The 15927-nt window shown below is 40.3% G+C and overlaps 1 protein-coding gene across 3 annotated transcripts in view; it reads right to left on the reverse strand.

The window, feature by feature from the left end:
* Positions 1-15412, reverse strand: part of LOC114552224 (chloride channel protein 2) — a 160366-nt gene extending 144954 nt beyond the window's left edge. For all 3 annotated transcript variants that reach the window (XM_028572872.1, XM_028572871.1, XM_028572870.1), the window contains exon 1: positions 15114-15412. In XM_028572872.1, coding sequence (XP_028428673.1) covers positions 15114-15164 — 51 coding nt within the window. In that variant the 5' untranslated portion in view covers positions 15165-15412. The remainder of the gene's footprint in view (positions 1-15113) is intronic.
* Between the last annotated feature and the right edge of the window lie 515 nt (positions 15413-15927).

Raw genomic sequence — 15927 nt, forward strand, 5'->3', positions numbered from 1 at the left:
AACACCTCTTCTAATATTATTATTAATATCCAGTTTCATTCTTGCTCTGCCTCAAACTTGATGACTGACTGATTATGATGTTTGTTGGTTTAGTTTTTTGTTGATGTTGTTGTTTTGTCGGTTTTCATTTTGTTGACTGTTGTGTCTAATTATGATTGTACTGTTTATTTATTGTTAAGGACCCCCTCGAAAACAAGATGCTGCATCTCAAGGGGTTACTCCTAATGAAGACATTTTCAACAAGTATGTGTGTTTGGTAGCTTGTATAGTCAGAGAGCGCTGTAATGCCTGCTGATAACCAGTGTTTGGTGCATCAAAGCATCCTTCATCTCGCCATCCAATCTGTCAGCGCGGGGACCGTTGTGCCTTGGCTGCCAAAAGCAGCGCTGATCAACTCTATCAGCGGCTAAACGCTGCCAAGCGCCTGTTTAATTGCACTCCATCAACAGTAAACTAACAGCAATTAGAAGGCAGGCAGGCAAGAGGGTGAGCGACTATAATTCTGGGTTGATGAAATGAGGACAAAGCTGGAGGTGAATCTTGTACAGTACAGTGATTTTACAAAAGAGACACGGAAGTGAAGGAACGTCATGTTTGAAACCTGTTTACAGTATCAATATGAAATAGTTATCTAGAACAAATATAATAGTTATTCATGGTAAGACTTTATTTCAAAGTCCAATGTGGTGTAGGTGTATTACAATGTATTCTTATTAATGTTTGTTTGTGTATGTATGTATGCACCAATCACCAAGACAAATTCCACTTAAGGGTACTGTGGCAATAAACTTTCTGATTCATTAGAGGCCCATTCGGCAAATGTGTGACCCTGCAAGATGCCCAGTCTTTACATATTATGTCTTTAAAGTCAGATGTGAGATGATGGTCTTTAGATGTGAGACGGGGTCAGACTTTAATCTTTTCAAAGTCTGTTCAAAGTCTTCTAGTGTACGGTAGGCATAAAGACACAGAGCGGACTAGCTGCACTTGAGACACCATGCTGCCGCTGTGGATAAACAGTGATGGAGTGTTGCGTTTGGGTCCGGATCAGTAAGCCTGTGTTGCATTTATTGTTATTGTAAAAATACCCTCCGGCCATCTTTTGTTTCTTCTTTTTGTCGTTTAACAGCAAACTGGTAAATAAAAAAAAATAATTGTTATAAGTTATTGTTATTACATTTCATATAAAATCATTTAAATGTAACCATATGGCCTTAGCAATAAACAATTATACAAAGTTATTTAAAGATACATCTGCTGTTTTGCAAAAGTTTATATAAATAAAAGGAATATTTTTTCATTTAATTCATTTCATCAACGGAGATAGATTCTACATGACTTAAAAAACAGCATGTTTCTAACAGTAGCGTGACCAGAGACGTAACAAACCCCTCTGGGTAAATATTGGAGATGTATTTGAAAGATGGAGACAGCTTAGAGCCCAAAAGGACGCAGAGTTGGATAATTCTATTCATTTCACGTTCGTGGCTGGCGTCTCCGTTAGAGATAGGGTGAGAAGCTCAGTCATCTGTGAGGAGCTCGGAGTAGAGCCGCTGCTCCTTTGCGTCGAAAGGAGCCAGTTGAGGTGGTTCGGGCATCTGGTAAGGATGCCCCCTGGGCGCCTCCCTAGGGAGGTGTTCCAGGCACGTCCAGCTGGGAGGAGGCCTCGGGGAAGACCCAGGACTAGGTGGAGGGATTATATCTCCAACCTGGCCTGGGAACGCCGGATCCCCAGTCGGAGCTGGTTAATGTTGCTCGGGAAAGGGAAGTTTGGGGTCCCCTGCTGGAGCTGCTCCCCCCGCGACCCGACACCGGATAAACGGACGAAGATGGATGGATGGATGGATGGATGAATTCATTTCATTTAAAAACCCAGAGAAAATTGTATTGTGAACTTAAAATTGTGAATCCTATTGAATCGTGAGTTGAGTGTATAGTTACATCCTTAAAGGAACACGCCGACTTATTGGGAATTTAGCTAATTCACCGTAACCCCCAGAGTTAGACAAATCGATACATACCCTTCTCATCTCCGTGTGTGCTGTAACGCTGTCTGACGGCTCCAGCGGCATCAGGCCAGCACAGAACATGCAGGTGAATGGTTCCAGCAATCCTACTGCTCCGCATAAGTGACAAAATAACGCCAACATGTTCCTATTTACACGTTGTGATTTATAGAGTCACAGCGTGTACAAAAAACAAAGTAACATGAGACACAGCCGTCTTCTAACTGTAAACAAACCGGGAACTATATTCTCAAGCGGAAGAATATAGTACTTGGGCGGAGTGATATGCTCGCAGCAAGCCTGTCTGAGAATATAGTTCCCGGTTTGTTTACTGTTAGAAGATGGCTGTGTCTCATGTTACGTTGTTTTTTGTACACGCTGTGACTATACAAATCACAACATGTAAATAGGAACATGTTGGTGTTATTTTGTCACTTTTGTCACAATTTGGAGCAGTAGGCTAGTTGGAACCAGTTGCCTACAGGATCTGTGCTGGGCTAAGCTAATGCTGGAACCGTCAGGCAGCGTTACAGCACGCACGGAGATAAGAAGGGTATGTATCGACTTGTCTTACTCTGGGGGCTACGGTGAATAAGCCAAATTCCCAATAAGTTGGCGTGTTCCTTTAACTCTTAGTATTCCATTAACCCATTAAGTTAATAGGTCATGGAATTATTCAGTGTGCCGATGTGCTGCAATAGCAGCAATTGGCACAATGACTATTGTTTCTCATACTTATTATTTTTCTTAGTATTAATATTATTCCGCCTGTTTTTTGTCCCACTAAGGCTCTCGAAGCGTTGCCAACACGCGCACACAAATGACATCATCACGTGGGTAACGCTCGGGAATGGTGTGCTATGTGTTTTCTAAGAGATTTGGCGCACGGTTTTCACAAAATCGGCAAAAAAACGCGCAAAATTGTCCCATAGACTTGAATGGGAAATCGTCGAGAAATCGCTCAAAACAAGCCCCGTTTGGGACCATGCTGTATCGCCATACTTTAATGTAGAAAAAAGATTAAAAGTTTAAACCGAAGACATGGCTTTGGCCTTTATTGGGCTGAATGGGCATTCGGATATCAAGCACGGTCTCTACGAAATCACAGTTTACGTATCGTCGTCTTTTCAGACCGTTTCAGATTTTCCCACGTGTGTATGGGGCCGGAATGTTGAGAGTTAGAGTGGGAGTCAGAGTGGGGAGCTGAAGTACGATTCTCGGAAACTTTTCCAAACAAATTGGTCTACCTCCTACAGTTTTTACTGTTCATACATCATACTTGGTCAGAATGTAGGATATTTTGTGGCGGTCGCAGACATGGGACTATGGAATCCACCGGACGTACACTTTTTGCTCAAGACACTCCAACTGCCGATAGAAACAGTGGAGTTGCAGTACGATTCGCTGAAATTTCTTTCCAAACAAACTGTTCTCTCCCGTACAATTTTCACTCTACATACATCATAGTTGGTCAAAATGTAGGAAATTTTGTCCCGGTCGCAGACATGTGACTATGGAAACCACCGGACCTTTACTTTTTGTTATTTTGAAACCAACTGCCGATAGAAACTGTAACAAAACTGAAGCTGCAGTACTTCTTCAGACCGGTTGAGATTTTCCATTGTGTTTGTATGGGGAGAGAATGCTGAGAGCTAGAGGGTGAAGCTGCATTATGATTCTTTGAAAGTTTTCCAAACAAATTGCTGTCTCCCCTACAGTTTTCACTCTTTATACATCATAGTTGGTCAAAATGTAGGAAATTTCGTGCCGGTCGCAGACATGTAACTATGGAATCCAACAGACGTCCACTTTTGGCTCTCTTGATACCAACTTCCGACAGAAACTGAACAAAGTATCTGAAGGATGCAGATGGTTCCCCGTTTGTTACCTGCTCTGTGTCCCATATGTTTGACACCACAAACATAAAAACCACATCAATGCGTTCGCCAGACTTTTGCCTCTCTGGTGATCATAATATTTTGTCGTTTGGACCCACGGTTTTTGAATTACAGAACAAACTTAAGAGGATTAATTATCATTACATGTATATGTTTGACCCATGGAAGACACTGTCTCCCCCTCCCTTCCCCTGCACTGTGGAAATCACCATAGCAACAACTTCACACCCTCACACACCTCCTCTTTACTGTAGGCCATGTTGTCCTCTCTTTACAGGAAAGCAGAGTAAAGGTAGCCCAGATAAGCGGTTACTAACGATATTAACTATATACCTTTGGTGTTGATGGCCTTTACTCAAGCAGTGTTGAATCACTTTAGCAACACATACTGCCACAGGAGAAGAAGAAAAGGAGAGGACAAGAAAACTTAAAACCACATCAATGCGTTGGCCAGACTTTTATCTCTATTGTGATGATGAGAGGAGGAGGAGAGGAAGGAAGGAGGAGTGTTATTTCTCAGCTAACATGATGTAATGATGGACTAACTGACCAACTGACTGACTCCTAACTGACTTCAGACCTAATCACCAAAAGCGGTTTTTCACCAGACTCCATGTAAATAAACAGTCATTTAAGCATCGTAAAACACACTACATTAAAAGTCGACAGAAAGAAAATAAAGCTATGAAAAGCCGTTTTTGGTCTTCTCTACACTTTTCCAACCATCACAACTCTAGTGGTGGTTGAAATAAACACATAGGTTACCGATTTACATGTGAAAATATGTTGGCTCTATTCACGCTAAAAGTACTATTTTTTGAATGGAGTCTGGTGTGTTTAGTGCTAGCTACTTAATAGCTGTTTCTGGTAAACATAAAGGTCTTAAATAGGTTTTGAAAAGGTCTATCTCTAAAAGGTCAATACAATTAACACTTCACCATTAAAACAACACTGTATGTATTTAAAATTTAAGCAAATCATATATATATATATATATATATATATATATATATATATATATATATATATATATATATATATATATATATATATATATATATATATATATATATATATATATATATATAGTATTGCTGAGGCTTGTGTCGGTAAACCCACCAGACTCCATGTAAATAATCAGTAATTTTATCGTTGTATACCCACCAGACTCCATGTAAATAATCAGTAATTTAAGCATCCTAAATCCAACAGACTTCATGTAAATAATCAGTACTTTAAGCATCCTAAACCAACCAGACTCAAAAGTCAAAAGAAACGGTAAGTGGTACTACGCTGTACTCTGGTCTTGACCTGTATGCATTTGTGGTGTCTTATAAACCCATCCATCCATTCCCTATTGCTATTGTTAATCAATTGTATTCTCTCTGTCTCTCAGTGACAGTGTGACCTATGTATGTCACTACAGCTACTTCTGTGTTAATGTGCACCAAGTAGGAGGCACACTGTCAAAATTTCTCCCGGAATTTTCTAGTTTCTTATTACTATTGTCATGCTAAGGATTAAGTGTCCTTAACCACCCATCAGCCAAAAGACCAAAAAAAACCCGAAATCAATCAATTAGTTGTCAACTGTTGAATTAATCGCCAACCATTTTGATAATCGATTAAGCAGTTTTAATAATTTTTAAGAAAAAAAAAAAAAAGGTTGACGGTCTCTTTTTCCCACTAAGATTTTTGAAAGATTATTTGGCAATGAAAATAATAATAAGTTGTAGTCCTGCAGTGTATAGCATTCTCTGGTTTTGGAGTTCTGTGTCAACACAGGCGTGTCAACAGCCTAGCTTGGTATTTACTCCAGTTTTCCCAGTGAATAGTTAAAGTGCAGCTGTTGGAGAATATACCTCCACACAGCCCAAATAAGAACAAGTAAATGTATGATGTCTGATGGTGTCATAATGTTGACCTCCTGACACTCATGTTTGAACAGAGCTGGTGACTAATCATCATGGATATTCAACAGTGGAAAATGTGCTGATAGATGCATAAACACTGAGGCCATCAGCCACAATGTGAAAGATCAGTAGTGACAGCAGATAAGGACTGGCAACACCAAAGATCATCCTGTCAAACCACAACCGAATGATGATACAGACGGCCTTACTGATCGATGACGTTCTGGAGAAGGGATCAGCATCACATCCTCTTTCACATCTGCATGAGCAATAATCAGCCAGTTTCTTACTGCAGACACCCACAACAGATGCTAAAGGAGGCACTGTGTACAGGATGGTAAGTAAAGTTAATTCTCATGTCTGGACTAAAACTGCAAATAGACAACATTATGTGATTTTTGCATCAATGTAAGTTGGATTTTCTGGTATTTAATTCTGGATTTTTCAATATATCCATATTGTATTATAAAGTTTCATATACATAAACTTCATGTACAGCATCTCACAAAAGTGAGTACACCCCTCACATTTTTGTAAATATTTCATTATATCTTTTAATGGGACAACAGTGAAGAAATTAAACTTTGCTACAATGTAAAGTATTAAGTGTACAGTTTGTATAACAGTGTAAATGTGCAGTCCCCTCAAAATAACTCAACACACAGCCATTAATGTCTAAACCGCTGGCAACAAAAGTGAGTACACCCCTAAGTTAAAATGTCAAAATCAGCCTGGCCACTACATTGGTCAGTATTAGCTTATTGCAGATATGTTAGTATAGCTGGATGTCGGCCCATAAAATAGAAATAAGTTGATTTAATATGATCTGTAGTTATGACACATTATTGCTATATACTGCACTGATAAACCTTTGTTTAGTTGGTTTGGAAATTCTTCAGCGTGTGTGCAGAAGATAACAAGTTTTTAATATGCAACACCTGCAAGGAAAAAGTAGGGCATGGAGTGATGACACAAAAATCTAAATTTGTTTTGTTGGATATTGGATTTGAAAAGAAATAAATGGTTCTAACGTTACACTTTAGATGTGTGTGAATTTCCCACACCAGGAGTAATTTATATAGTTCTATCTGTTCGAAAAAAATTCTATGTTCTGTGCAAAATGTTCTATTAAAGAAAAGATAGAAAAATCAATATGTGTGTGCTCTAAAGTGGTTAGAAAAAGATGAAATCGGAATCGGCTGGCCTAACTCAATGAAAATCAGAGTTGGCCTAGAAAGTTGTAATCGGTGCATCTCTAATTATTACAGAATATAACAAAGTATAGTGCTTTGAGTCTCTAGTTTTGCAGCCACTGCCCTCTCTCTTTAGCTCACCGTTATTGATTACAGAGCTTTCTACTTAATAAAAGGCGGAGGAGGAACACACACACACACACACACACACACACACACACACACACACACACACACACACACACACACACACACACACACACACACACACACACACACACACACACACACACACACACACACACACACACACACACACACACACACACACACACACACACACACACACACACACACACACACACACACACACACACACACACACACACACACACACACACACCATTCAGACAAGGTGAAGGACATTTACAAAGAAGATGCAGCACAGTGGAACCTTTTTAACAGTCGAGGTAAATAGGACTGACTGCATTCATTCTTGAGTGTGGCTCTTTTTCATGGCACGCAGTTGATGCATCAACAAAAATCACCTTTATCAAAAAGATGTTTAATGTAAAAGCATCTCTCTATAAATGGAAAATCCCAGAGCAGACACAAGCACACACAGCTGATAACGAACTGAACATCCGCCGATGTGTCAACTCGGACTTAGCAGCTTTATCATGGCATGCAGTCACTTCAAGGTGACTTGGCTGTATTTGGCCACTTGTTTGAACCCGCTGCGCTCATACAGAATTTGACTTTTTTTAAACTGTGGTCAGATAAGTGGAAACCAATGGCTGCCTTAAAGATTAACCTAAAGACTTATTGTTAGGGCTGGGACGATATGCTTTCGTCCCGATTCGATTCCTTCACGATTCGTGGGTGCCGAATCGCTTTGTATTAAATAAACAATATATTCATTCTAAGGGAAATAATCCATTTTTAAAAATCGTCGTAAAAAAATAAAAAATAAAATCCTAATGCAAACGATTTGCAATAATTTTTTCCCCCACCCCTACTTAATGTACTAGGTGTGTTTCATGATTTATCTCATTGTCTACTCTGCTCTGCATTTAAGCCCTGTATTGACCTGCACTGCTGAGTACTCATCTATTAAACCAGCACTATTAAGGGTTATCACTGAACCAACATCTACTTGTCGTAGAAGTCCATTTTACATCTATTCTCTAATCCATATTTGTTAAGGACATAACAAGGGGAAGAGTTAATTGTATGCCACTCGTCAAGATACATGCCCCAACACTTGCAACTAGCTTATCTGTTGTCATCTATTGACAAGCCTATTCTCTCTCCATCTCTTAGTGGTTAATCATAAGCACGACCCTGGCCTGTGTGATCAATGCATCCTAGAACAAAAGAAAGTCAACCAAACACATTCCACATTTGGTTTTACCAGCAGACATAGTCAACATTTGTTTTGGTGTTTGCCAAAGTCACAGTTATTATGAACCGTTCCTCAAGATCCCTCCACACATCGAGTCCAGACTGAGATAATCCATCTTGCCCATTTGTCCAGCGACTAAATAGAGCTGGATTTGTCATTTTGGCAAAAAATTTAATTAAAATAAAACGAAAAAGAGAGGAAAAATGCTGCTTATCTGCAGCAAAAGCCAGCCTTTTCACAACCTTTTGAACAGATGTTATGCAAGCACCCCTTTCTCCACAACTAAAAGCAGGGGTCAAGTAGTTGTTGAGCTGTCTTGCAAAAATAAAAAAAAAGACTTTTGACTTTCTCCACAAGGCCTAATGAAGTGAAATGTGTGGAGAGGGGAAGAAAAAAGGAAAAATGTTCAACTACGCCTGCAAGCGAGCAGACATCAAACGGACGTGGCCGCAGCTACATAAAGCCTAATTATCACAGCAAGGCCAATAACACAGGGTTACAAATTACTCTGTGTCACAGCAAGACAGATGGCCGCAACACACACACGCCCACACAAACACGGGGAAATATGCACTCGCAAATTATTATGTTTCCATACTTATCCACCAGACACTTTCACTTCCCTAGAATATTAGCACGTTCCCGATCAAAAACCAGAAGTCCTGCTGACAGAAAAATATGCCTGAATAACTTTGTTTCATATAAAATAGCCTGAACCAACTGCTGCAAGTCACAGCAGTTCTGTCATTTAAACAGTTGTAATACAGCTTCTAACTCAGCCAAGAGGCAAGTAAATCATGGAATTAAATCATGGAATTGTCGCAGCTTCCAAGTGTCAGAATGGGATCCACCTGTAAACACATTAAAATCGGTGGTTGTGCTTTAACTCAGTATTTGCTGATCACCTTATGACGCTTATCAGAGCTGCTGAACAGCCTCAACACACTCAACTCAACACATAAAACATGCAGCAATGTTCCGCGATAATCCTCCAGACAGACCATGTCACCTTGCGTACACACCATCACCCAGCACATTCAGACGGGCTGGTAATAACAATAACAAGCCATCAAGTACGACAAAAAGGGGAGGCGTGACAATCCGCTGTCTGTCCACCAGGGCTGAGATAAAGAGTAGGAACATAAAACGCACTGAATCAAGACTCCCAGGAATGAGGCGGCACCACGGACGTAATGACAAGAGCAGAATGTGGCAAGGGAAGGATGACACACACACACACACACACACACACACACACACACACACACACACACACACACACACACACACACACACACACACACACACACACACACACACACACACACACACACACACACACACACACACACACACACACACACACACACACACACACACACACACACACACACACACACACACACACACACACACACACACACACACACTTTGAGACAACTGGCTCAATCTGATAAAAATGCTGTGACTCCACTTAAAGGTCTTTTCAGACAGTTAGCGACACTTCTCCTGCATACCCGCTTGGGTCCACAGGGTCTCACTGCACTCCTCGTGTGAATAAACAGGCAAGACATGCACTCCGTGAGTAAACGCCAGGTCCTCTACGCGTGGTAACCATGGCGGTTCTATGCACTGCTGTATCCCTGCCAGTACAACTGAATGACATAAGCTGACCTGTGATTATCCCTATTCACAGGTCGATTTATAACAAATAGTGGCGATCCTAGTCTTTGCTTACCACAGACTGGTACTGTTGATAGCTAAAGTTAGCTAAATTAGCATTGTCGTTACTTTATAACCTAAATTACGTTTGTAAGTTTAAACTATACGTAACGTTACCCGATACATCTACTCTCATGGGCGGATGCCCTGCCATGCAAAAGCCCTATTGTTTATGTCCGGATAACTGCTTGGAAAACAGGGAACTCACAAATTGCAAGAATCAGTCTCTTACCCATTGATTTGCCCTATGTGTTGTGTAGCAAAAAGTTAGCAAAAAGGGCGTGTGCCGAGACGAGCATGACGGCAACAGAGATTGCGCTTGCCGCGCCGCCTGTCAGATTGCCAGTGCTAATTACTAGGCGCGTCAATCCCTCCTGTGTGAAAAGACAACAAATCCAGAAAACAGGCCATCCTGGGCTGTTGGGTCACCTGAGGGTTAGGCATTGTCATCAATATTGCCCACCCCAGTGATGTGTAGGTACTGTATTTTTAGGCAATTGTAACTGTAGGCAATTCACTCAAAGTATGCGTTCCACCCAGAAAGCTTTGGGAGTGTGTTATTGTTGTCAATTACCTAAATCATGCTGTTAAGGTTAGCCCAGCTCATATGGCTAGCATCATATCTAAAGAACCCAAATGAGATGCCAAAGCTTTAACATGGAAACTCCAGTGATTGGGATTATTGCACTTCCATAAATTTGGGGGACTCACAAAGTCATATTAAGAGAAGAATAGTCAAAACTGAGTCAGCAGAGTAATTTAATCCTGTCTGGTTTAAGGCCAAAAATAGGGCTGAAACAATAAGCCTAGTTTATTAATCGATTAGTCGATCAACAGAAAAAATGAATCAGCAACAATTTTGATAATCGATTAAGGTTTGCCAAAAAATGCCACAAATTCACTGGCTCTAGCTTCTCAAATGTAAAAATGTGCTGGTTTTCTGTGTCTATAAAGTTGTTGTTAATTATTTTATTATATTTTACTGACCAAAAGAATCAAGAAAACAATCTGCAGATTAATCCATAATGAAAATAACAGCTAGTTGTAGCTCTACTCCAAATAAACATAGGATCCTTCAATTCCCATAATGCAACGCGGTTGCCAGCCCTTTTGTTAAAACAATAGGTTCGGCACAACTAACAACATGGTTGCTGCCGACAGGTGACCCAGGTAAGATGGTGGTGGTTAACCAATTAGTTATGATGTTGCATCTAATGTATTATATCTATGGTTCAACCCACATCAAGTAACATTACTGCATGTCTCTGGTATCCGCTACATCAAAACATGCAATGGAGAAACCCGACTGTGGTAATTACTGAAAGTGACTGGGGAACAAGTATTTCTCCCCAGAGCAATTCAGCAACTTCTTGTTGCAGAATTAAACTGGGCAAAGCAACAGTAAACACTAGAAGAGACTTATAGCTGCAGTTAACACAGGACTCAAGCATATGCTCTAAATGGTGTTGTCCTGATGTTCTGTTAAAAAAAGTGTTGTGTGCACACAGTTTTGCAATCAAATTGAAGCCGACTTGACTAGCGGTATTGTTTTTTATTGCTTTGGAACATGCCTGTCACACTACATAAAATGTCATAAACATCTGCCTTCCACTCTCACTTGTGATTGGGTCACAACTAATGATGTTCCAACACCTGATAAAACTTTACCTTTGATCACAAGACGATCCATTTATTATTTTAGTGACACAAACATATCACCTAACCCTATAGCATGTCACTGTACCTCGTAAATGTCACTTTAACTTACCACTTTACTGGCAACTTGTTTTTAATTGCTCTTATATAGTTCATTTTCTTTTACTCTTTTCCTACAACTACTCTTACTTTATTTATCGTTTGTTTTTATTTAATTACTTTTTTGTACTTCTCTATCTATAGTAATTTCTGTCTGGTGCTGTGGCAACAACACCTGAATTTTCCCTCTGGGGATCAATAAAAGGATTATCTTATCTTATTTTATCTATTGTCACAGAAACATAAACACACCTGTGTTGACATAACAGAATTTATGCTAACCTTAAGTCCCCACCAAAACTGGAACCCGTTTAGCTATTGTTTTCCATTTTTCTACTCGTCAGAAAACATTGAATTTAAATGTTTAGTAAGATTTGTGTTGTATTTTTATCATCATGAATACAGCAGTTTGTAACTAATTGTTCACAGATAATGATCAAGGGACTGTGATTTGCAGTGACCTTCTAACACTGAGTGTTTTAGGGCCTGAATGAATGGTACCTTTTAACTTGTGCCAAGCCTCTTAAGTTTCCACTTACATTCTTTGTTTAGGACAACAATAAAATGTTTTGATTGTAGCTGTCATTATTTGGGGCTCTTTAAGTGACTAAATTCGAAGCCAAACAATTCTGATTCCAAAATTCCAGAAAAAGCCTCTGAAACAGTGTTCAGATGATCCTGAGACACTGAAATCCAGGAGAATAATGATGGTAAACATTTGCCAAATGTATGCATTATGTAATTTTCCTTAAATACTCGAACAGCGTCGTGGCCATCATATACAAAGAGAAGTACAAATCTGACCTCAAGTTCTAGCAGAAATCAACTTAAATCAGCTTTATACAATTACAAACTGATGCATCAGTCAGATGATAACAGACAATATGTTGAGGCTGGTTTTATTTTGCAAGTGCTCCTTACTCTAAGCCCTGCCAACATTTCTGTAGCAAGCCTTTCAGCCTCTCTCCCAGCCAAACTACACTGGCCTCTTTGAGCATCCACTGCCCACAACAAACCCACACAACCACCATGACTGCCAATATCACACAAAGACACCATGTTACTACAACCCACGGCGGGGAGATGGGGGGGCAAAGAGAACTCATTTATGTTAAAAGAGGTTATTCTCACACTGTAGCTATTTTTATTTGATTCCATTTAGATGCTTCCACAACCTTGTTCATGTAACAATCACCCAAGCACAGCAGGCTGAGCGGAGATTAACAAACGAGGTGGTGTGGATGGATGGATTTTTTACACAGAGAGCTGCTTGCACGTTCCTTTTAGAGAGCCACAGGGCCGAGCACGAGACCCTGCGAGGGTGACAGAGTGTCCAGCGCTGAATCAGCGGGTCGCACGTTGTGTTATCACACACACACACACACTAAGAAGGGGGGACTCTTTACAAAGAAACTTTTTCAAGAGAAGGAAACAGAGGCCCAAAGAAGTGTTACAGTTGTGGCCCCTCTTAATTTAAAGCCTCGCTGCCACTGAATGGGTCCACACACACACACACACACGCACACGCACACGCACACGCACACGCACACGCACACGCACACTCTGTACTCCTCAAAGTGGGATCAAGGAACTTCACTGGGTCCTTTAGGAGGAGCAAAATGATGAATAGTGTAATTTCTCTAAATTATAATTCACAATGTCTGCTAGAGAATGTATAAAGATGTAATGAAATGTTTTTCCCTCACCACTGATCCCATCTCTCCCAACTTACACAATGTATTGCTTAATATTAAAACAGCCCGTGTGGAGGACAAAATGGTTAAGTTGTTGTCCATGAGCTCTGATCTCTGTCCGTTTGAGGGCTTGTGTCATGCAAATATTTGAGATCCCCCTGCTGTATAAAACTGGTCTAATATCAAACCATATCAAACTGATGCTTCTTCTAAACCGTGTGCAGACCCCATGTATGAATCCCAACAACAGCCTGCTTGTTATGTATGCTAAAAAAATAAATTATCTTAGGTAAAAAGTTATGAGGCATACAGTAACTTATAAAGTTTAAGCTCAAATACAATCACACGTTCACATTAGGGGACCCTGCATAAACGGTTAGCCAGCATAGCACTGGACACCTGCACAACTATCAGATGCATCTCCTACAACACATTATGCATGGAAATGTACACAGCAGCTTTTCTCAGCACCCAAGCTATAACAGCAATGAACTGATCTATTGTTAGATGGTGGGGGCTCACTTACTGAGCTCCTGACACATACAGTAACCCCACCGCTATTGTACGCTTTGTGTGATGATGATATAATATTATTGAGCACAATTCCATTCAAAAATCTGTTATGGGAGAGTTAATTATCTTTTTGAAAAATACGCACTTTACAAACCCTTAAGAGTATAAGGGGAAATTCGGCCAACCTATTAAACACCAATCAGTATTTAATTTCCTAAAATGTCAACTTTTAAAACTTTTACACTGCTCGCTCCCGCCCACCATGGTGTCTTTTGGTTGGACCAAGACGGTGTGGAGAAGGCAATATGGCTGGGAGAAAGTTAAGATATTGTTAGATAAATAAATATTTTATGAAAAGAAATTACGCCGAATATATAAGCACATTTTTTAAATTCAAAACAGACATGAAGTCATTTTCTAATATGCGATCCCGACATTACACAAGGCTTTCTTAAAGCGCATGGAATTTTGACAATAAGAGTTTGGCCGATATCTCGCCACACAGGAAACAAGACTATACATGAATCAGGATTGCGAAATCCAGATGCTAGGATAATAAGTAACAATATATAGTAGCTAAAGACATCCAACGTGAGGACTGAGACAAAATAGAAACGTGTCCTTAGTTACAATGTCACCACTTCCACAGCGGAGTCGGACACAACAAGCCTCGGTCACTTTGACGTGACTGTTGAACTTCGCTTGAAATCTGACAATTTATAGCTGACCCTTGGTGCTCGGCAAAAAAAATAAAAATAAAACACACTCCAGTACAACATTCCCGAATTACAGAGATACACTGTTTAATTCGGCATACACATGTTTCACCAACACGCATTTTATTTCATTTAAATGATAACCTTTGACCACAATTCACACCGCTCGCTATCACGTAGCCTGCAGTGTTAAGTTTAACGATTTGTCAGTGGAGTCTGGCTCCCCTCTTAATGCAAGGAGACAGCACGTACTGTGTTCCCAGTGAACAAAGTTCAGACTGGCAACAAGTCAGACTTACCAGAGTTTGTTCATACTGCAGCGCCCGCTGGTCCGACCCGTCCCCTGCCATGGCTCGGCTGTCTCTACCCGGCGACTTGATGAGACGTTTTCAGCTTGAGAGCGAGAGGAAACCGACAGCGATATGTCTCTCTGTGTGTTGGACAATGATTAAAGCATTGGACTGACGTTAGTTTCTGTATGGGAGTTCACAAAGGGAACTCTAACTACAGAATGCGTCCCGGTTACAGTAAGTTCCTTCATTTTATAGCCTCTCAACTCCCCAGCAAGATACACACTGTGAGGCGGGACTTAGGTGGTCTGAAGTAGAATTGACCCTCCCATCTGGAACAAGTGTCAATCAAGTCAGAAGGAAGTATGCTCTCTCTGAGTTGTTTAAAGCTTTCCATGTCAATATGTTTCTCACGTTTAGTTTGAAAGCTTATGCACATAGATGAAAGGTGAACAAAAGGCAAAGTAGCCTATCAATGGGACATGTGTGGTGACTGCGTTAGGCCTACCTAGGTCCAGGTGGATTGATCCTCCACCACACCTCTGGATGTTGATTATTAACTTCTATTTTTTTATAAGAGCAAATAATGAAATGGTTTATGAATTCATTTCTGTTGGTCCTATCCATTGGCAGTATATAGACACTGTATAGACACTGTGGCAATTGTAATATCACTGATGTTTCTGAGAGGATGAAACAGATAGCACGTTGGTGTCACTGTAAAATAAGTGTTAAACATTAATGTATGGAATGCCCTATGACTGCACTGGTGGAGCTGTCCTGTCTGTGTGTGTCCTTGTCTTAGGTGTGTATTTTGTAATGG

The sequence above is a fragment of the Perca flavescens genome, chromosome 3 (genome assembly GCF_004354835.1).
Source record: "Perca flavescens isolate YP-PL-M2 chromosome 3, PFLA_1.0, whole genome shotgun sequence".
NCBI classification, from domain to species: Eukaryota; Metazoa; Chordata; class Actinopteri; order Perciformes; family Percidae; genus Perca; species Perca flavescens.